At 41.4% G+C, this 22,806-nt stretch overlaps 1 protein-coding gene across 6 annotated transcripts in view; it reads right to left on the reverse strand.

Moving 5' to 3' along the window:
• Positions 1-9,738: 9,738 nt before the first annotated feature.
• garnl3 (GTPase activating Rap/RanGAP domain like 3) overlaps positions 9,739-22,806 on the reverse strand; it is a 323,893-nt gene continuing 310,825 nt past the window's right edge. For 3 of the 6 annotated variants that reach the window (XM_060913213.1, XM_060913212.1, XM_060913216.1), the window contains 3 exons: positions 18,746-18,964; positions 14,649-14,766; positions 9,742-12,094 (listed from right to left, as the gene is read on the reverse strand). In XM_060913213.1, the coding sequence (XP_060769196.1) occupies positions 11,944-12,094; positions 14,649-14,766; positions 18,746-18,964 (488 nt within the window). In that variant the 3' untranslated portion in view covers positions 9,742-11,943. Of the gene's footprint in view, positions 12,095-14,648; positions 14,767-18,745; positions 18,965-22,806 lie in introns of all 6 variants that reach the window. The other 3 variants (XM_060913211.1, XM_060913214.1, XM_060913215.1) reach the window with 2 other exon arrangements.

Genomic DNA, 22,806 nt, shown 5'->3' on the forward strand with positions numbered 1-22,806 from the left:
AAATGCAAAGCGCTATGTGTGGCGGAAAACTAACACTGCTCATCACCCTGCACACACCATCCCAACTGTGAAACATGGTGATGGCAGCATCATGCTATGGGGATGCTTTTCTTCAGCAGGGACAGGGAAGCTGGTCAGAGCTGATGGGAAGATAGATGGAGCTAAATACAGGGAATCCTGGAAGAAAACCTGTTGGAGGCTGCAAAAGACGAGACTGGGAAGGAGATTCACCTTCCAGCAAGACAATGACCTTAAACATACAGCCAGAGCTACAATGGAATGGTTTAGATCAAAGAATATTCATGTGTTAGAATGGCCCAGTCAAAGTCCAGACCTAAATCCCATTGAGCATCTGTGGCAAGACTTGAAAATTGCTGTTCACAGACGCTCTCCATCCAATCTGGCTGAGCTTGAGCTATTTTGCAAAGAAGAATGGGCAAAAATTTCAGTGTCTAGATGTGCAAAGCTAATAGAGACATACCACAAAAGACTTGCAGCTGTAATTGCAGCAAAAGGTGGCTTTACAAAGTATTGACGCAGGGGGGCTAAATACTAATGCACATCACATTTTTCAGATTTTTATTTGTTTAAAATTTTGAAGACCATTTATCATTTTCATTTCCCTTCACAATTATGTGCTACTCTGTGTTGGTCTATCACATACAGTGGGGCAAAAAAGTATTTAGTCAATCACCAATTGTGCAAGTTCTCCCACTTAAAAAGATGAAAGAGGCCTGTAATTTTCATCATAAGTATACCTCAACTATGAGAGACAAAATGAAAAAAAAAATCCAGAAAATCACATTGTCTGATTTTTAAAGAATTTATTTGCAAATTATGGTGGAAAATAAGTATTTGGTCAATAACAAAAGTTCATCTCAATACTTTGTTATATACCCTTTGTTGGCAATGACAGAGGTCAAACGTTTTCTGTAAGTCTTCACAAGGTTTTCACACACTGTTGCTGGTATTTTGGCCCATTCCTCCATGCAGATCTCCTCTAGAGCAGTGATGTTTTGGGGCTGTCGCTGGGCAACACGGACTTTCAACTCCCTCCAAAGATTTTCTATGGGGTTGAGATCTGGAGACTGGCTAGGCCACTCCAGGACCTTGAAATGCTTCTTATGAAGTCACTTCTTTGCCCAGGCGGTGTGTTTGGGATCATTGTTGTGCTGAAAGACCCAGCCAAGTTTCATCTTCAATCCCCTTGCTGATGGAAGGAGGTTTTCACTCAAAATCTCACGATACATGGCCCCATTCATTCTTTCCTTTACACGGATTAGTCATCCTGGTCCCTTTGCAGAAAAACAGCCCCAAAGCATGATGTTTCCACCCCCATGCTTCACAGTAGGTATGGTGTTCTTTGGATGCAACTCAGCATTCTTTCTCCTCCAAACACGACAAGTTGAGTTTTTACCAAAAAGTTCTATTTTGGTTTCATCTGACCATATGACATTCTCCCAATCCTCTTTTGGATCATCCAAATGCTCTCTAGCAAACTTCAGACGGGCCTGGACATGTACTGGCTTAAGCAGGGGGACATGTCTGGCACTGCAGGATTTGAGTCTTCAAGACTTTTCAAGCAAGTCCAGTTGCTCTCTTCTACCAACCACAGATTACTGTGTACCTGGATGACTGAGTGTCTTCACAAAGGGGTATGAATACTTTTGCAAGGCACTGTATATTCAAATAAAAACAGCAAATGGGGTGGTCTTCTTCCCTTCTACAATGCTACACGCTACATGATCGGTTCCTTGGTTCCTCCCCAATATATATACCCAGAGTCTTGCCCCTCTTGTCGCGTGCGGGTCACGTGCTGCGTGCATGCCACCCATAGAGGTAGAAAGTGAGATGTACTTCTGTCTTGGGGGCCGCACAAATAGCAAGTGTAGATACTTAGTACTTCTGAGGCACGTCACTCATACAATGACCGTGCGTCACTCATGCGTCTTACTATCATCACAAAAAGCCCCTACCAGCCGTGCTGCTGACTTGGTTCAGGCATACAAAAGGAGTACAGGTCCCATACGTAGTGTATGCATTCTTGATTTTTCACAAGACCTGTAGAATTTGCATGTGCAGGACCAAAAGTCTCCATGGCCAGTATGCGACCTTCTACGGCGTTGAACACACACAAGTGTCACGCAAGTCTCAAGCACGGTTTTGCCATATTTTTTACCATAGACCGCCTGTAGTAGTACGTACGGTGGGTTGTGAGTGTGGTTTAATACTTATGTGAATGCTACTGCATACGCATGCCATTGTCATGTTTCTTTTTGTTAATGTTATTAAAACTTTATTCACTTTAAGAGAAGTTGTTACCTCTGCCAGCTTTGTTGGAGAAGGTTATGCTTACACCTGTTTGTTTGTTTGTTTGTTTGTTTGTTTGTTTCACTGGGAACAAGCAAACAAGTCAAGTTTATTTCTATAGCGCTTTTAACAATAGACATTGTCGCAAAGCAGCTTTGCAGAATTTGAATGACTTTAAACATAAGCTAATTTTATCCCTAATCTATCTCCAATGAGCAAGCCTGTGGCGACGGTGGCAAGGAAAAACTCCCTCAGACAACATGAGGAAGAAACCTCGAGAGGAACCAGACTCAAAAGGGAACCCATCCTCATTTGGGCGACAACAGACTGCATGATTATAACATTAACAGTTTTAACATGAAGTCAGTTTCGTTGATGTTATAACTCTTCAATTGATGGAAACTTGAGTGCAAAACTGTTCATAACTGCAGTCCTAAAGTTATCAAGTCAACTGTAGTCCTCAGCCATAAAAGCATTACTGTAAGTGTCCAGAGCATCTTCCAAGTGTGACTTTCAACTGTCCATACGGGGCCGTCCTTCACAGGAGCAATGTGATGAGACTCTGACCAGACATAGGGTATCAGGATGGATCAGGCAGGTCTGGCAAAACTAACTATGACATCATAACTAAAAGGGGAGAGCTAGAAGGTAACACAGGCATGAGGGCGCCCCGGGACATAAAGCAGCAGACACTACACCGTCAACAAACTCGAGTGAGCAAGCGAGTGGGGGACTGATAGCATCCATCCCAGTTTACCAAAACACTGTATGCCTGAGGACCCGCCAGATCTACTCCTTTACCTCATAAACACTATTAACAAAAGGCCTGACTAAACAGATATGTTTTCAGCCTAGAGTTAAACACTGAGACTGTGTCTGATTTTCGAACACTACTTGGAAGGCTGTTCCATAACTGTGGGGCTTTGTAAGAAAAGGCTGTGCCCCCTGATGTAGCCTTCACTATACGAGGTACGGTACCAGCAGATAGCCTGCACCAGTCTCAGTTAAACACTGAGACTGTGTCTAATTTTCGAACACTACTTGGAAGGCTGTTCCATAACTGTGGGTACATTAATTACATAAATTACAGTAATCCAACCTGGAGGTAACAAAAGCATGAACTACTTTTTCTGCGTCATGTAGTGACATTAAATTTCTTATCTTAGCAATATTTCTGAGATGAAAGAAAGCTATCCGGGTAATGTTATTGATATGAGTTTCAAATGAAAGACTGGGCTCAATAATCATGCCGAGGCCTTTTACTGCTGCACATGAAGAAACAGAAAGGCCATCCAGAGTTAGTGTAATCAGAAAACCTACTTCTAGCTTGCATGTGGTCCTAGTACAAGTACTTCAGTCTTGTCAGACTTAAGCAGAAGGAAGTTAATAAGCATCCAGTGTCTAATGTCCTTTATACATTCCTCAATTCTATTAAGCTGGTGTTTCTCATCTGGTTTTGCAGAAACATACAACTGTGTGTCATCAACATAATAGTGGAAACTAATATCATGTTTATGAATAATATCACCCAGAGGTAACATATATAAAGCAAAAAAGTAGTGGACCCAAGACAGAACCTTGTGGAACACCAAACTTTACCTAAGTTTGATCTAAGTAGGCATGGCAGGTCATAAAGGACCAGAAGTTCACTCAGGTACTGTGGCGCGAGACCATTCAGTACTTTAAAGGTCAATAGTAGTATTTTATAATCAATACAAAATTTGATTGGGAGCCAATGCAGTGTGGATAAGATGAGTGATGTGATCATATTTTCTAGTCCTAGTAAGGACTCTTGCTGCTGCATTTTGAACTAACTGGAGCTTGTTTATGCACTTATTGGAACATCCAGACAGTAAGGCATTACAGTAATCCAACCTGGAGGTAACAAAAGCATGAACTACTTTTTCTGCGTCATGTAGTGACATTAAATTTCTTATCTTAGCAATATTTCTGAGATGAAAGAAAGCTATCCGGGTAATGTTATTGATATGAGTTTCAAATGAAAGACTGGGCTCAATAATCATGCCGAGGCCTTTTACTGCTGCACATGAAGAAACAGAAAGGCCATCCAGAGTTAGTGTAATCAGAAAACCTACTTCTAGCTTGCATGTGGTCCTAGTACAAGTACTTCAGTCTTGTCAGACTTAAGCAGAAGGAAGTTAATAAGCATCCAGTGTCTAATGTCCTTTATACATTCCTCAATTCTATTAAGCTGGTGTTTCTCATCTGGTTTTGCAGAAACATACAACTGTGTGTCATCAACATAATAATGGAAACTAATATCATGTTTATGAATAATATCACCCAGAGGTAACATATATAAAGCAAAAAAGTAGTGGACCCAAGACAGAACCTTGTGGAACACCAAACTTTACCTAAGTTTGATCTAAGTAGGCATGGCAGGTCATAAAGGACCAGAAGTTCACTCAGGTACTGTGGCGCGAGACCATTCAGTACTTTAAAGGTCAATAGTAGTATTTTATAATCAATACAAAATTTGATTGGGAGCCAATGCAGTGTGGATAAGATGAGTGATGTGATCATATTTTCTAGTCCTAGTAAGGACTCTTGCTGCTGCATTTTGAACTAACTGGAGCTTGTTTATGCACTTATTGGAACATCCAGACAGTAAGGCATTACAGTAATCCAACCTGGAGGTAACAAAAGCATGAACTACTTTTTCTGCGTCATGTAGTGACATTAAATTTCTTATCTTAGCAATATTTCTGAGATGAAAGAAAGCTATCCGGGTAATGTTATTGATATGAGTTTCAAATGAAAGACTGGGCTCAATAATCATGCCGAGGCCTTTTACTGCTGCACATGAAGAAACAGAAAGGCCATCCAGAGTTAGTGTAATCAGAAAACCTACTTCTAGCTTGCATGTGGTCCTAGTACAAGTACTTCAGTCTTGTCAGACTTAAGCAGAAGGAAGTTAATAAGCATCCAGTGTCTAATGTCCTTTATACATTCCTCAATTCTATTAAGCTGGTGTTTCTCATCTGGTTTTGCAGAAACATACAACTGTGTGTCATCAACATAATAGTGGAAACTAATATCATGTTTATGAATAATATCACCCAGAGGTAACATATATAAAGCAAAAAAGTAGTGGACCCAAGACAGAACCTTGTGGAACACCAAACTTTACCTGAGGTAAACAAACAACATAGTGAATGGATTTTGATGAAATTTGGAGCAAAGGTGGGCCGTGGGCGAAGGAACAATTGATTAGATTTTTATGCAAATCCAGATATGTATGTAGCTCCAGGATTTTTTGTCTGTTCCCAATGTAATTCAAAAAGTAGTGAATGGATTTTGATTAAATTTGGTGCACAGCTTTAGTATTATCTTAGGTGCAAGTGATTTTGATTTTCATGTTGATATGTGGCTTGGCAGAGGTATGCACTTTAACATTTTTGCTAATTTAATTCAGAAAGGTAAACTTTCACATATTCTATATTCATCACATGTAAAGTGAAATATTTCAAGTCTGTTTTGTTTTAATTTTGATGATTATGGCTTATAGCTCATGAAAATCAAAAATCCCGTATCTCAATTTATTAGAATATTTCCTAAGATCAATCAAAAAAGGATTTACAATACAGAAATATCCAAATTCTGAAACATATACTCATTTATACACTCAGTACTTGGTTGGGGTTATTTTACCATGAATTACTGCATCAATGTGGCATGGCATGGAGGTGATCAGCCTGTGGCACTGCTGAGGTGTTATTGAAGCTCAGGTTGCTTTGATTGCAGCCTTCAGCTCGTGTGTATTTTTAGGTCGGGTGTTTCTCATCTTGGGAGCGGGAGTTGGACAGAAGGATCGGGGCAGCGTCAGCAGTGATGCGGACGCTAAACCGGTCTGTGGTGGTCAAGAGAGAGCTGAGCCAAAAGGCAAAGCTCTCAATTTACTGGTCCATCTACATTCCCACTATTACCTATGGTCATGAGCTATGGGTAGTGACCGAAAGAATGAGATCGTGGATACAACCGGGAGAAATGAGTTTTCTCCGCAGGGTGGCTGGGCTCTCCCTTAGAGACAGGGTGAGAAGCTTGGTCATTCGAGAGAGACTTGGAGTAGAACCGCTGCTCGTCCACATCGAAAGGAGTCAGTTGAGGTGGTTTGGGCACCTTGTTAGGATGCCCCCTGGACACCTCCCAAGGGAGGTTTTCTGGGCATGCCCCACCGGGAGGAGACCCCGGGGCAGACCCAGGACACGCTGGAGAGATTACATCTCTCAGCTGGCCTGGGAACGCCTCGGTATTCCCCCAGAAGACCTGGTGGAGGTGGCCAGGGAGAGGGAAGTCTGGGCTGCTCTGCTTAGGCTGCTACCCCCGCGACCCGGATCTGGATAAGCGGTAGAAGCTGGATGGATGGATGGATGGATGGATGGTGTTTCTCATCTTCCTCTTGACAATATCCCATAGATTCTCTATGGGGTTCAGGTCAGGTGAATTAACTGGCCAATCAAGGACAGTAATATCATAGTCAGCAAACCATTTGGTAGTAGTTTTGTCATTGTGGGCAGGTGCTAAGTCCTGCTGGAAAAGGAAATTGGCATCTCCATAAAGCTTGTCAGCAGATGGAAGCATGAAGCACTCTAAAATCTCCTGGTAGATGGCTGTGTTGACTTTGGACTTGATAAAACACAGTGGACCAACACCAGCAGATGACATGGCACCACAAATCATCAAAGGCTGCAAAAACTTCACACTGCACATCAAGTATCTTGGATTCTGTGTCTCTCCACTCTTCCTCCAGACTCCAGGATCCTGATTTCCAAATGAAAGGTGAAATTTACTTTCATCTGAAAAGAGGACTTTGGACCACTGAAAAACAGTCCAGTTCTTTCTCTCCGTAGCCCAGGTAAGACACTTCTGATGTTGTCTCTGGTTCGGGAGTGGCTTGATATTAGGAATGCGGCAGTTGTAGCCCCTTTCCTGAAGACATCTGTACATCGATGCACTGACACCAGCCTTAGTCCACTCCTTGTGAAGCTCTTCTAAGTTCTTGAATCAACTTTTCTTGACAATCCTCTCAAGGCTGAAGTCATCCCTGTTGCTTTTGCACCTTTTCTAGCCAGCCTTTTCAGCAATGACCTTCTGTAGCTTACCCTCAATGATCGTCTTCTGGAAAACTTCCCCATGAAGTCAGTCTTCCCCATGATTGTGGGTGCGTGTGCTTAACTAGACTGAGAGATGCACGGTATTTATACTGTTTCAATAGTAATTTACTCAAACTTGAAATTAAATATTCTAATATTTTGAGGTTTGCTTTTTCTTTTTTTATCAAAAATTAAAATTGATGATCAAAATTAAAATTGAAAAATGATTGAAACATTGGCGGCACGGTGGTGTAGTGGTTAGCGCTGTCGCCTCACAGCAAGAAGGTCCGGGTTCGAGCCCCGTGGCCGGCAAGGGCCTTTCTGTGCGGAGTTTGCATGTTCTCCCCGTGTCCGCGTGGGTTTCCTCCGGGTGCTCCGGTTTCCCCCACAGTCCAAAGACATGCAGGTTAGGTTAACTGGTGACTCTAAATTGACCATAGGTGTGAATGCGAGTGTGAATGGTTGTCTGTGTCTATGTGTCAGCCCTGTGATGACCTGGCGACTTGTCCAGGGTGTACCCCGCCTTTCGCCCATAGTCAGCTGGGATAGGCTCCAGCTGGCCTGCGACCCTGTAGAACAGGATAAAGCGGCTAGAGATAATGAGATGAGATTGAAACATTTTAATTCATGTGTAATGAGTCTAGAATAGGCGGCACGGTGGTGTAGTGGTTAGCGCTGTCGCCTCACAGCAAGAAGGTCCTGGGTTTGAGCCCAGTGGCCGACGAGGGCCTTTCTGTGTGGAGTTTGCATGTTCTCCCTGTGTCCGCGTGGGTTTCCTCCGGGTGCTCTGGTTTCCCCCACAGTCCAAAGACATGCAGGTTAGGTTAACTGGTGACTCTAAATTGACCGTAGGTGTGAATGTGAGTGTGAATGGTTGTTTGTGTCTATGTGTCAGCCCTGTGATGACCTGGCGACTTGTCCAGGGTGTACCCCGCCTTTCGCCCGTAGTCAGCTGGGATAGGCTCCAGCTTTCCTGTGACCCTGTAGAAGGATAAGCAGCTAGAGATAATGAGATGAGTCTAGAATATATTACATTTTCACTTTCTTAAATAACTGATGGAAAATATTGAACTTTTTCCTGATATTCTAATTTTTTATGATGCACTAGTAAGTTCTGGATCAGAAGATCCAACCATGACCCAGGTTGTAACTTCCTAACAGAAGGAGATGGTTTAATTTAAAATCTCCTGAGATTTCAGTCCTATGATACTATTTATTCTAACAAGCTTCCCATTGTTATTGAATTAATAAAAAAAAAAAATCCCACAGCATCACAGATCCTTCACCACACTTGACAGTGGGAGCTCTTTTCTGTATAGGCATCCTTCATCTTATATCCAACCCACCTTCAGTGTGTGTTTGCCAGAAAGCTTTATTTTTTTGCCATATCTAACCACAGAAGCCAGTTCCAATCAAAGTTCTAGTAGTATTTAGCATACAAGTGCTTATGCTTGTGGTTTGATGAAAGAAAAGGCTTTCTCCTCTGCATGCCTTTGTTTGCTGGCATATGGGTGGCATCTAATTGTAGATGTAACAATGGAGGCTCAGACAGAAAAGCGTTATGATCCATACGGTATGTGCATCCATTTATTTAATTGACATGAAAGTGGCTTAATATGTCTAGATTTAGAGACTTGATGATCCCAAAATGCTAACATCCAACCAAGATCAATCTCACTGTGTGTGTGTGTAAAGTACTTGCATTTTCTTACAGGCAGGTCCATACAGCTCCAGTCATGGTATAATTCTTACTCATCTTATCTCATTATCTCTAGCCGCTTTATCCTGTTCTACAGGGTCACAGGCAAACTGGAGCCTATCCCAGCTGACTACAGGCAAAAGGCGGGTTACACCCTGGACAAGTCGCCAGGTCATCACAGGGCCGACACAGACAACCATTCACACTCAATTTAGAGTCACCAGTTAACCTAACCTGCATGTCTTTGGACTGTGGGGGAAACCGGAGCACCTGGAGGAAACCCACGAGGACAACATGCAAACTCCACACAGAAAGGCCCTCACCGGCCACGGGGCTCAAACCCAGACCTTCTTACTGCGAGGCAACGGCACTAACCACTACACCACCGTGCCGCCCCAGCCATTCGTATATTCAAAAAATTACATAATACAGTCTGAGTATTTATAACAATAAAACAAAGTCATGGATTGACAGTTTATAGGGTGCTAAACACTCAGGTGAAGTTAAAAGAAATTCCCATGTACACTTTGTTATTGCTGATTCCTATTTTAATAAGTGTTGTGGTATATTCAAATGTATCAACAGGAGAAAAATACTTGCTTAAGCTTGGCACATATTTTCCACCCAAACCCACAGTTACACTTTAATACCAGTACTTGGTTCAGTTAAAAAAAAAAATGCTACTGCATAGTTTAACAAGCTGATATTGAGGGTAGACCTGCATCTCTCCATAGTCTGCAGTGATTTACAATCAGATGTGTTTATGTATTCCACTCCGTAAACAACAACACTAAATAAACTGCTACATGCTGTTATACCACTACAGTGGAGTGCCAGTTCAATAGGATGAAGCCTGGTAACACATGAATTTGACCACTGAAATTTCATAAATATTTATTTAATATCAATGAACAATACGAACTACAGCAGTGATCTACAGCACTTGCTCAAATAATAATAATAGATTTGTTTGAGGCCACATCTGAAACACAACCATTTACAAGTAGTACTTGGCATTAAAAACAATGGCAATACAATTTTTAAGACACTTGGTGTTTTTTTTTCTCTTTTGTTTCATTTTTTGTGATTTAATTTCAATATCAGCAACAGTTTCAGCGACAGTCTAAACAGTTAATATTGATTCAAATACAAAAACCACTGCGAAAACAACAAGGCTTGAGCAAACAGAGGGACAGGAGGCAAAGAGAGCAAAATTATAAAATAATAATAATAATAATAACTCCCATCAGTCACCAGCACCACACACTCCTTTTAACAGGTGATTAATAAAAACTGCAGTGCAACAATAATACACTGAAAATCTGAATTTGCAAAAATAGTCCCACAGTTTTGCTTTTCAATCAGGCTGCTACTAGTGTTGGATAGTGGTTGTTGAAGCATATACAGAGTCAGAAAAAAATTTAGTTTGAGAGGATATCCATTTAGCGTAACATGATGCCATATCTGTCTTTCCCAATCTTATATGCCAATATTTTCAACTCCTATCTCCATGTGTGAGATAAATATATAAGGTTACTATTTCACTATTGGTTACTTTACTCCCTCTCTGGCCTATTAAATTAGAAGTTAATCTGCAGTCTGTATTCAAACCCTTAGCTGATATTTATATTAATTTTTCCCTTCTATGTAAACTGTCTTGTGAAGGTATCAAATCCTAATTCTAATGGTTCAGTACAAAATCCCTTTTTATTTTGTAATATGATTTAAGGGAGGCATGCAGGTGTTCGGGAGCCCTTTAATCCAGAGGCAAAAACATTTTTTTTAAGAGTGCACTTACACAGAATTACATGAGGCATCAAGAGCCGAGGCGCATGTGCTAATGAAACGAAGCTTGTTGTATCCGCTTAATGAAGCAGCTATAGGTAGTGGTTCCTTAGTGTAACTACTTGCCTCATGGGAAATGTAATCCATGTACAGTCTGATTTAATGCAGTTGCTGGGAGTTGTAGGAAAATGGCACTTGTGGGAGACTTCTGCCCTGTTTGCCAAAAGTGTGCAGGTCAAGATTCTTGAGCTTGGGTGTCGCATAATATTGAACTTACCAAAATTATTTATTAAAGATTCATCAATAAATATTATTTCAAAAGAATATTTGTTTTTGTGTATATATGTATCTTAATGTGTGCAGCCACAGCCTGAGATGTGTGTGTATATATAATTTATTTTTTTAAACTCAGAAATAATTACAATGTGCAATTGGCAGATCAAATCACAGCATGATTTAAAACAGATAATCTGACTTGGGTGCTCCAGATTTACATTCAGGCTTGATTGCTACACTATGCTTTGGATCATATCTTTTGACCTGGAAATATAAGCTAAGTTTAAAGTAACCTAAAGTTTTCCATGGCTACATTATCATTAAGTGTATCTGATAAAATTCTGTGTTATCAAAACGTGATTAAGGTCCTGGGACTTACTTCAAAAGGGAGGAAAGTCTTTTCAAATTATTATCCCAGAGCTCATCCACGTTTTCTTTCCCTTACAGCATTTTGATATTATGACTGTTACTAAGTTCAGCTTGAGTTTCACTGAACAACACAGACAAACACACACACAAACACACACACACACAAGTGCATTGTAACCTTCATATCACACTGGTTATTGTAAACTCGCTCAGGTGCAAAGCTTTGTGGTTCCATTTCTACATCACATAGTGTAGTTGAGGACAGATACAAAGGTAAATAAAAATTCAAATAACATAAAATGTAAAAAAAAAAAAAAAAAAGAAAGAAATTAAAAAAGAGCGCAGGTGGGGTTGAGGAAGGGCTACAAGAGACACACTACAGGATTGTCATCACTTTAGGTCCAGGATGTCCTCTTCGAAGGATGCAGAGAGCGTTAAAGTGCTGGTCAGGGGTGGGCTGCCCTCATGAGGCTCCGCCTCTGAGCCAGAGGAACAGTGTCGTTGAATGTCAATGTCGCCGTCAACACACTCCAACCCAACTCTGGAGGATTAGACAGATCCTGTTATTAAAAATTCAAAATAGCTCCTTATTTTATACCTACTTATTTTATTTGGTTGACTCCAGCTACTTATGTGAATTCTGATGGTAGCTAGTTTAACAAGAACTAATTTTGGAGTATTTAATCACAACTTTGAAGTTTTTCCACCTAAATGTATTATGGGCTTTTTTTGTGTAGCTTCATGATATATAACCCCGATTTCATTTTCTGGGCGTAGTAATTAAAGCGGGCGGCACGGTGGTGTAGTGGTTAGCGCTGTCGCCTCACAGCAAGAAGGTCCTGGGTTCGAGCCCCGTGGCCGGCGAGGGCCTTTCTGTGTGGAGTTTGCATGTTCTCCCCGTGTCTGCGTGGGTTTCCTCCGGGTGCTCCGGTTTCCCCCACAGTCCAAAGACATGCAGGTTAGGTTAACTGGTGACTCTAAATTGACTGTAGGTGTGAATGTGAGTGTGAATGGTTGTCTGTGTCTATGTGTCAGCCCTGTGATGACCTGGCGACTTGTCCAGGGTGTACCCTGCCTTTCGCCCGTAGTCAGCTGGGATAGGCTCCAGCTTGCCTGCGACCCTGTAGAAGGATAAAGCGGCTAGTAATTAAAGCATGTGGACGTGTTCAGGGGGGGAATACTTTTGCAAGGCACTTGATTTGGGGATGGGGAAATAAGTTTGCATCCCTAGACAACTGTTTATTTTACAGTGTGGAGAGGGAGCATCTGAATGAGATCATCAGCTATTCAGGTCTTTAATGTGCATGTCTATTATTGTACCAAATGAATACACAGCCACATCCAAAATCTGTGTGCGCTTGTCCAGATGACTATGTTAGCTAAATGCACATCAAGGGACATACATCCTTTTTACTGTGATCACACGTCTTGTAATAAATAAACACGGAGCCTCAAAAATAGCTAGTTATTAGGTCTTCCTAGCATAGCTAGCTAAATACTACACAGGCCATAGCAAGTTGGTTGGCATGTTCACCAAAGTATCATTTATTCACCAATATTTAAAGGTGCAGTAGGCAATATTTTTCATTAGTATAAATACGGAGGTGATTATAGGGAATCCCACGTGCTGGTTGGTCAAGAGATTCAGATTATTTCTCGATAATCACCTCGAGCGACTTGGCAAAATGACGGCCAATCGCTTTGTCACTGTAAGTGAGGAAGAATTACAAATTATGAAAGAAAATGCTGCTCCTAAAAGCATTAAAGATGCTATGAAGTTTGGTCTAAAACTATTCAAAGGTAAGGTGGAATTGTGATTTATCTATTTCAAAACAAAGTATTTTATGTGACTCAGCGTAGATAAGTGACACAAGCCTGCATGCTGCTTTTGAAGTTTGAAATAAATGATGTTTTAATACATTTTAAAAAAATAATCACCAGTGTATTTATACTAAAACAATTATCCACCTTGGGCTCAGTGAATATCAGTGAATAATAACCTCAACTTCATCTCGGTTATTATTCACCGATATTCACTTCACCTTCAGTGAATAATTATTAATTACGTACTAGTATAAATAATGTGAATGTAATGTAAAATAAAAAGAAAATACTTTGGAAACCTGCCTTTCAGTCCAGAACATTTGTATTTGAATTAGCTTCTTGTCAGTCATATTACATACACGCCCCAGTGCCCCTTCATAAATCATTATGAGAAGTTGTTGCATGTTTATAGAGTAGTAACCTGGCTTTCAAGCATGTCTGAATGCGTTTGAAAGTGATGTCATGATAATCTTTGCTAATGGTAACTCTAGGTAGTATGTTTACTCTAGAACTACCAAAGTATGTGAGGCAGAGCTTTGTGTACATGAGCAAAAATGGGTAAAACGTGTAAAAAAAAAATCTTCAAATCTTATTTAACCCCCCACTTAACCATTAGAGATCTATTTTTCACAAATCTTGCATAATGTACCTTTAAGAAGAAGCCTTTATTTGTTACATATACACTCAAGCACGGTTTCTCATCTGCATTTAACCCATCTGAAGCAGTGAACATACGCATATGCACGCACAAGTGAGCAATGAGTACACACACATACCCAGAGCAGTGGGCAGCTATGCTACAGCACCCGGGAAACAGTTGGGGGTTAGGTGCCTTGCTCAAGGGCACTTCAGCTGTGATACAGAAGGAGGGGTTCATTTACTCAACTCCCATCACATTTTTCCTTCTGGTCCCAGGAATCAAACTGGCGACCCTTTGGGCCCAAGGCTGCTTCTCTAACCTTTTGCCCCCAAGTAACAGAGAAGAGAAGAGAGAAACCTTTATTCGTCACATGCACACTTCAAGCACAGTGAAATTCATCCTCTGCATTTAACCCATCTGAAGCAGTGAACACACACACACCCAGAGTAGTGGGCAGCCACACCAGAGCACCCGGGGAGCAGTCAGGGGTTCGGTACCTTGCTCAAGGGCGCCTCAGCCCAAGGCCGCCCCACGTCAACCTAACTGCATGTCTTTGGATTGTGGGGGAAACCGGAGCAGTCAGGGAGGGAGTTGTTTTGGATTCAGTCATAATCTCAGCTTTGCAACTTACTGTTCAGTGCTTGTGATCCCTGCTGGTCTCCGTTTCTCTTCCTCCTTTGTTTTCCTGCTTGTCTTCCTCTGTTTTGTGGTGCCACTGTCTGATTTACTGCTGGGTTCTTCAGCTAAACCTGAAAGAAGAACAGAGCAAACAGACTACACATACAGAACCACATGCAGCATATATTGCGTATGCATTCCTTTAACACAAGCATTTGACTGCTTTAATATTTAACAAAACAGAAACAAAAATAGGGTGGCACGGTGGTTAGCGCTGTCGCCTCACAGCAAGAAGGTCCGGGTTCGAGCCCCGTGGCCGGCGTGGGCCTTTCTGTGCGGAGTTTGCATGTTCTCCCCTTGTCCGCGTGGGTTTCCTCCGGGTGCTCTGGTTTCCCCCACAGTCCAAAGACATGCAGGTTAGGATAATTGGTGACTCTAAATTGACTATAAGTGTGAATGGTTGTCTGTGTCTATGTGTCTGCCCTGTGATGACCTGGCGACTTGTCCAGGGTGTACCCCGCCTTTCGCCCGTAGTCAGCTGGGATAGGCTCCAGCTTGCCTGCGACCCTGTAGAACAGGATAAAGCAGCTAGAGATAATGAGATGAGATTATGGCACGGTGGTGTAGTGGTTAGCGCTGTTACCTCACAGCAAGAAGGTCTGGGTTCAAGCCCCGTGGATTTAAAAAATAATAATAATAAATAAAATCCTGTCTGTGAACCCAAACCACTAGTATTGCAGATATGTACCAACAGCAACTATAAAAAGAGCCATTTTAACCAGAAAGAAAAAATAAATATCAACCTGGAGCTGCAAAATATATTTGAGTCCATTAAATGCAGGTACAACAGCTTATTGGACTACCAAATCAACCAATCAACATTACTAACAGGTCTAAATGAGCATTCCTTCATATGTTTAACTCTGCTATAGGCTGTTTAAAACAACTTTTGCTCTGCTCTGCTTTCTGCAGGAGTTCTGAAACCGCTCTGTCTTTCCTCCCCAGCCGGATGAGCCAGATTTCCAGCAAATGCAGTGTGCTTGTTGTGAAAAAGCCTTTTCAACATTACATGTTTTGTTGTTTGCTTACTTCTTGCTGCAGTTCAAGCAGACTGATAAACCAGCATTGGTGGTGGTGAAAGCAAATGAATCTGTCCACAAACTATTAAATTATCCGTTTTCCTCTGAGAATTATCTTTCTTTGGATTTTGATTCCATAGCTAGCCTAGGAAAACACCCCCATTCAAGCCAGCACTATTTATTTTGGCGAAATTAAGAGGAAAATGTGCCAGGCTGCAATGTAGCATATGAGACACAGCTGACAAAACGTTAAAAAAAATTACAATCTGGTATAGAGGCTACACATTTTTTAAAATTCAAATGGCCTAAAGGTTAGAGACAGGCTTGTAGTACTCGAGTCCAGGACTCAGATTTGAGTCTGACTTGTGCCCTAATTTTAAGGACTTGTGACTCGACTTGGACTTCAGCACTGATGACTTGGACTTGGACTCCTGCATTAACTGCATTAGGACTCATAAATTGGAAACGAGGACTCTGATTTTTTTCTTTATTTTTTGTAACATGCCATAATAATTTGGCATAAGATATTTATATCTACATTAATTTTTGCGGCGGCACGGTGGTGTAGTGGTTAGCGCTGTCGCCTCACAGCAAGAAGGTCCTGGGTTCGAGCCCCATGGCCGGCGAGGGCCTTTCTGTGCGGAGTTTGCATGTTCTCCCCGTGTCCGCGTGGGTTTCCTCCGGGTGCTCCGGTTTCCCCCACAGTCCAAAGACATGCAGGTTAGGTTAACTGGTGACTCTAAATTGACCGTAGGTGTGAATGTGAGTGTGAATGCTTGTTTGTGTCTGTCAGCCCTGTGATGACCTGGCGACTTGTCCAGGGTGTACCCCGCCTTTCGCCCGTAGTCAGCTGGGATAGGCTCCAGCTTGCCTGCGACCCTGTAGAAGGATAAAGCGGCTAGAGATAATGAGATGAGATGAGATGAGATTAATTTTTGCACTAATTTCGTGCAAGAGTGTCACACCTGCACACCTTGGCTCGTGCATGAGATAGACTCTCGGGCATGATCTGTACAGCGTGTGCGCCAAGCGGACTCTCACACGTGTGCCGTAAATGGCTCGCACCTGCACAGGATTAAGGCACAATCAGTGTGCCTATGTAAAAACTGTGTAAACACACTTACTTTGCAAAGTATTGAGTTGCATTGCTGACACATTACCAAGCCTTATTTCCTTGTTTGATTTCCTGTTTCTTGTCTTTGATTCTGCTGAGTCTACGATAGCCTGTTTGTGCCTTGCTTGACCTATTGCCTGTTTCACTGTTTTACGATTTTGCCTGCTGTTCTGAATTGTTTACCTGTCTTCACTTGTATTAATAAACACTAATAAACACACCTTCTGCACTTACATCCGTCTCCCAACCATCTCTAACAGAATACTTCGCACTCCCTGATAAAGAGAAGCACATTCACCTGTTCATAGGTCATGTTCAGGAACAAACTAATGTTAATGGTGCTAAAACAGCCACCGTCAAATGGTGTGGTTGGAGTCTTGTTCTCGGACTCGACTCAGACTTGAACACTGGGGATTCGAGACTGGACTCGGACTCGAGGTTTAGTGACTCGACTACAACACTGGTTAGGGAAGCAGCTTTGAGGCCAAAAGCTTGCTGGTTTGAATCCCTAGACTAGCAAGAATGGCTGAAGTGCCCATGAGCAAGGCACCCCTGACATACCCCTGGGCTGCTCCGGGTATGTCAGGGTCCTGTTGTACATAGCAAGCATCTGCTAAATGGCATTAATGTAATGTAATTAATGAATAATGTAAGAATGACTTTAGACCCAGAACAATGATAGAAAACATATATTAAAAAAAATAACTGTTATTTACATGGGTAACATGGTGGTGCAGTAGTTAGCACTGCTGCCTCACAATAAACAGGTTCTAGGTTTGAACCTTGTGGCCGACTGGGGCCTGTCTATGTGGAGTTTGTGTGTTCTCCTCGTGCCTGTGTGGGTCTCCTCCACATCCTCTTTTTCCTCCCACAGTCTAAAGACATGCAGATTCGGTTAACTGGCTACTCTAAATTGCCCATAGGTGTGAATGTGAGTGTGAATGGTTGTTCGTCTCTCTGGCTATGTTTACATTAGACCGTATCTGTCTCGTTTTCTTCGCGGATGCACTGTCCATTTACATTAAACTGCCTGGAAACGCCGGGAAACGGGAATCCGCCAGCGTCCACGTATTCAATCCAGATCATGTCAGCTCCAGTGCTGTGTAAACATTCAGAATACGCGGATACGCTGTGCTGAGCTCTAGCTGGCGTCTCATTGGACAACGTCACGGTGACATCCACCTTCCTGATTCGCTGGCGTTGGTCATGTGACGCGACTGCTGAAAAACGGCGCGGACTTCCGCCTTGTATTACCTTTCATTAAAGAGTATAAAAGTATGAAAATACTGCAAATACTGATGCAAATACTGCCCATTGTGTAGTTATGATTGTCTTTAGGCTTGCCATCCTTCCACTTGCAAGTGGTAAGTGATGTGCGCTGGGATCACACACACAGCGGCTCAGTCCCGAAAACACAGCTTGTTCACTTCACTCGCGTGCTCTGTGAGCTGCGCAGGGCCGGAGTGCGCACCCTCCAGAGGGCACTCGCTTTTCAGGGCGGAATGATTTGGAGCGCAGGATGCCTGCGGAGCCGAGCGTATCCGTGTATTGGTATTGCTGTGTGCACGCAAATCGTGTATTGGTGTTGCTGTGTGCACACTAATCGTTTTAAAAACGTTAATCTGATGATCCGCTGATACGGTCTAATGTAAACATGGGCTCTGTTAACCCTGTGATAGATTGGCAACCTGCCCAGGGTGAACCCCGCCTCTTGCCCGAAGTCAGCTGGGATTGGCTCCAGCTTGCCCGGCGACGGATAAACGGTACAGATGGATGTTATTCATTTCCATATGTTTTCTGACAAAGCCACAAGGAGCCACTGGAAAGGGGATAAAGAACTGCGCGCAGCTCAGGAGCTGCGAATTGCTGATCTGTGACTTAGACACACACAAACACACATTCACACAGAGACCTCACCTAGCAGTTCTTTCCTTGTTCGGCTGGCGATCTCTTTGATCTCCATGCGAGACAGTGAGAGAGAGGCTGTTGTCGAGATCACGGAGGTGGGCCCTATTACACCAGGTGCTGCACCCATAAGCATCTTACTGACTAATGGAGATTTAAGTGGCCTCTCTATGCTTCGCCCCACTAGGTTACAGAGTGGGATCTTATAGATGTGTTTGGAGGGAACTTCACCTGGAATAAAAAGAAAACAAAAGAAAGAAAGATTAAGCCAAAGAGACAAAACTATCCGATTACTACAATTCTCACTTCACTGGTACTTCAGCAAAAGTATAAAAAATGTGTTCAAAATTCAGCTGTCAAAAGTAAACAGACATTAGTTCTACATTCCCTTCAAACCTTTACATTGTTAAACAAGCTTTCTATTTTGACAAGCTTTTATCCAGTAATTCCTCTCAAAGTTCTTATTTAATGTAAAAAAGAGAGTCTACTTCTTTAACATTATCCAAACCCTACAGCCTAGCCATAATACAATTTTAAGAAAGCTATAATGTTGATTTAATTTTGTATCTTGTCATGTTTCAGGAAATTCCGACTAGCATGACACCTTATTACCACAAGAGGTCACTATTATCTCAGTCTTTTGGGGAAGTCAAATAACATGTAACATAAAGCCATAAACAAGAGAATTAACCCCACAATTTATGCCACATTCACTGAAAATGAACAGTGCCTTAATGTTGTCATACAGTGACACATCATTAATACTCCTACTTATACTGTATGAGTCAAAGAAATATAAGCATGCAAGTAGAATGGTATGTGTTTATAAACACACTACACAACCCAAGACACACATATAAAACTGTCTTGGTTCATCCTAAAGAGAAAAAAAATGGTCAGGAACAGATCATGACCTGAGTCTTATCCAGACAACTCCAGAATTTCTTATGAACAGAATATAAATTAAGTGTTTAAGAACCTTTAAACTGTATAGTGCGTGTATATATAGTCATTCATCATCATGGGGAGAATTATAGATTATACACATGAAATGAGACAAAGGTGGGATGACATTCCTAAATGAGGTGATGACTATAATAAAGAGCTACACACTAGGAAATGCCCATATTCACTATTAAGGCAATAATTAAGGTAAAATAAATAAATAAATAAATAAATAAATAAAACAAAATAAACCAGCCAGAGCTGAATCTCCTAGGCAAATATTTCTCCAAGGATCATGGATGGAGATTTGTAGAAAGACGATTCTAGGTCATTAAGTAGTCATTGTCTCAGTAACTCTGAATGCTATCCCACCCTGCCAGCAGAGGTCACCATCTCCTGAGCACTGGTCTCGCTCCCTCATTCACCTGGATTATTTTCTGATTCATATATGCACTCAGTAGTTGTGAAGTCTTGCCAAACCAGAAAGACATTTTTTACCAAGAGTACCACTAATTCTGGAGCTGACTGTAGGTTCTGGATGATATATTGGGCATCAAAGTTTTAACAGCTCTGCATTTCTCAAAATTAAATCCATCTATCCACCCATAACCACTTATCCTGTGCAGGGTTGCAGCCTATCCCAGCTGACTATGGGTAAGAGGCAGGGTACACCATGGACAAGTCTCCAGATCATCATAGAGCTAACACATCGAGACAAACAACAATTCACACTCCATTTAGAGCCACCAATTAACCTAACCCAGTCTTTGGACTGTGGGGGAAACCCAAGCAGACACGGGGAGAACATGCAAACTCCACACAGAAAGGCCCCCATCAGCCACTGGACTCAAACCCAGAACCTTCTTGTTATGAGGCGACAGTGCTAACCACTACACCACCATGCCACCTCTCAAAATTCCAAAATAGTGTAATCCACTTTATAGTTTAACAGAGCCTACACTTTAAATGTGCTTTAAATGTACAGAATCAAAATCCTTACGTTGAGAAAGTAGTTTGTGACTATACAGCAAACACACATCATTCTGGATGGCCGAATAGCCTTTTCGTGCTATAAGCATTCAAGAGGTTTAGCAGATTTAAACACATTTAAAAACTTTTTTGCTTTGTCCTGTTGTGTGCCATGACTTTAAAAATCACCGAGATCAGTGATAATTCCAATTCTTCCAATACAAAGTTTCTATTTGATTTTGAAGATTAGACAAAAAAAAGTTATCATGAAGTTTAGGTGCTGAATTTTTTACCAATATTCGATATAGAACCTGAAAATCCCAAGGTCATATGATAATGCTGCCATTCTCTCAACACATGCAAAGGCAAAAAAAAGTCCCTCCTCATGTGAAAAATAAGGATGTCTAAAAATATAAAACATATCAGGACAGGGTCAACACAAAAAAATATATTAAACATTAAGACAAGGGTCAATAATGAAAAAAGCTTGTTTTTTTTTTGTTTTGTTTTGTTTTTTGGCATTCAGTGTTTTAAAACTTTACCACCAATCAATCAAATTTAAATAATCAAAAATAATACACAATAATAATTTGGCCGGAGAGCCAAATGTATCAGACATATGACTATCTACCATTTAATGATATTAGGACTGTTCTACATTTAAGAAATGTTTTCTGTCAGTTAAGTAATTTCAGTTTTGAAACTCAGTAATGTATTGACCCAATTCCTAGGTGAAGACATATGTTGTACATTTTATATATATATATATATATATATATATATATATATATATATATATATATATATATATATATACACACACACACACACAAACACAGTGGCGCTTGAAAGTTTGTGAACCCTTTAGAATTGTCTATATTTCTGCATAAATATGACCTAAAACATCATCAGATTTTCACGTAAGTCCTAAAAGTAGATAAAGAGAAACCAGTTAAACAAATGAGACAAAAATATTATACTTGGTCATTTATTTATTGAGGAAAATGATCCAATATTACATATCTGTGAGTGGCAAAAGTATGTGAACCTCTAGGATTAGCAGTTAATTTGAAGGTGAAATTAGAGTCAGGTGTTTTCAATCAATGGGATGACAATCAGGTGTGAGTGGGCACCCTGTTTTATTTAAAGAACAGGGATCTATCAAAGTCTGATCTTCACAACACATATTTGTGGAAGTGTATCATGGCATGAACAAAGGAGATTTCTGAGGGCCTCAGAAAAAGCGTTGTTGATGCTCATCAGGATGGAAAAGGTTACAAAACCATCTCGAAAAAGTTTGTACTCCACCAATCCACAGTCAGACAGATTGTGTACAAATGGAGGAAATTCAAGACCATTGTTACCCTCCCCAGGAGTGGTTGACCAACAAAGATTACTCCAAGAGCAAGGCATGTAATAGTCGGCGAGGTCACAAAGGACCCCAGGTTAACTTCTAAGCAACTACAGGCCTCTCTCACATTGGCTAATGTTAATGTTCATGAGTCCACCATCAGGCGAACACTGAACAACAATGGTGTGCATGGCAGGGTTGCAAGGAAAAAGCCACTGCTCTCCAAAAAGAACACTGCTGCTCGTCTGTAGTTTGCTAAAGATCACGTGGACAAGCCAGACGGCTATTGGAAAAATGTTTTGTGGACAGATGAAATCAAAATAGAACATTTTGGCTGAAATGAGAAGCGTTATGTTTGGAGAAAGGAAAACAGTGCATTCCAGCATAAGAACCTTATCCCATCTGTGAAACATGGTGGTGGTAGTATCATGGTTTGGGCCTGTTTTGCTGCATCTGGGCCAGGATGGCTTGCCATCATTGATGGAACAATGAATTCTGAATTATACTAGCGAATTCTAAAGGAAAATGTCAGGACATCTGTCCATGAACTGAATCTCAACAGAAGGTGGGTCATGCAGCAAGACAATGACCCTAAACACACAAGTCGTTCTACCAAAGAACGGTTAAAGAAGAATAAATTTAATGTTTTGGAATGGCCAAGTCAAAGTCCTGACCTTAATCCAATCGAAATGTTGTGGAAGGACCTGAAGCGAGCAGTTCGTGTGAGGAAACCCACCAACATCCCACAGCTGAAGCTGTTCTGTACAGAGGAATGGGATAAAATTCCTCCAAGCCGGTGTGCAGGACT

This window comes from Neoarius graeffei, chromosome 28 (genome assembly GCF_027579695.1).
Source record: "Neoarius graeffei isolate fNeoGra1 chromosome 28, fNeoGra1.pri, whole genome shotgun sequence".
Lineage (NCBI taxonomy): Eukaryota > Metazoa > Chordata > Actinopteri > Siluriformes > Ariidae > Neoarius > Neoarius graeffei.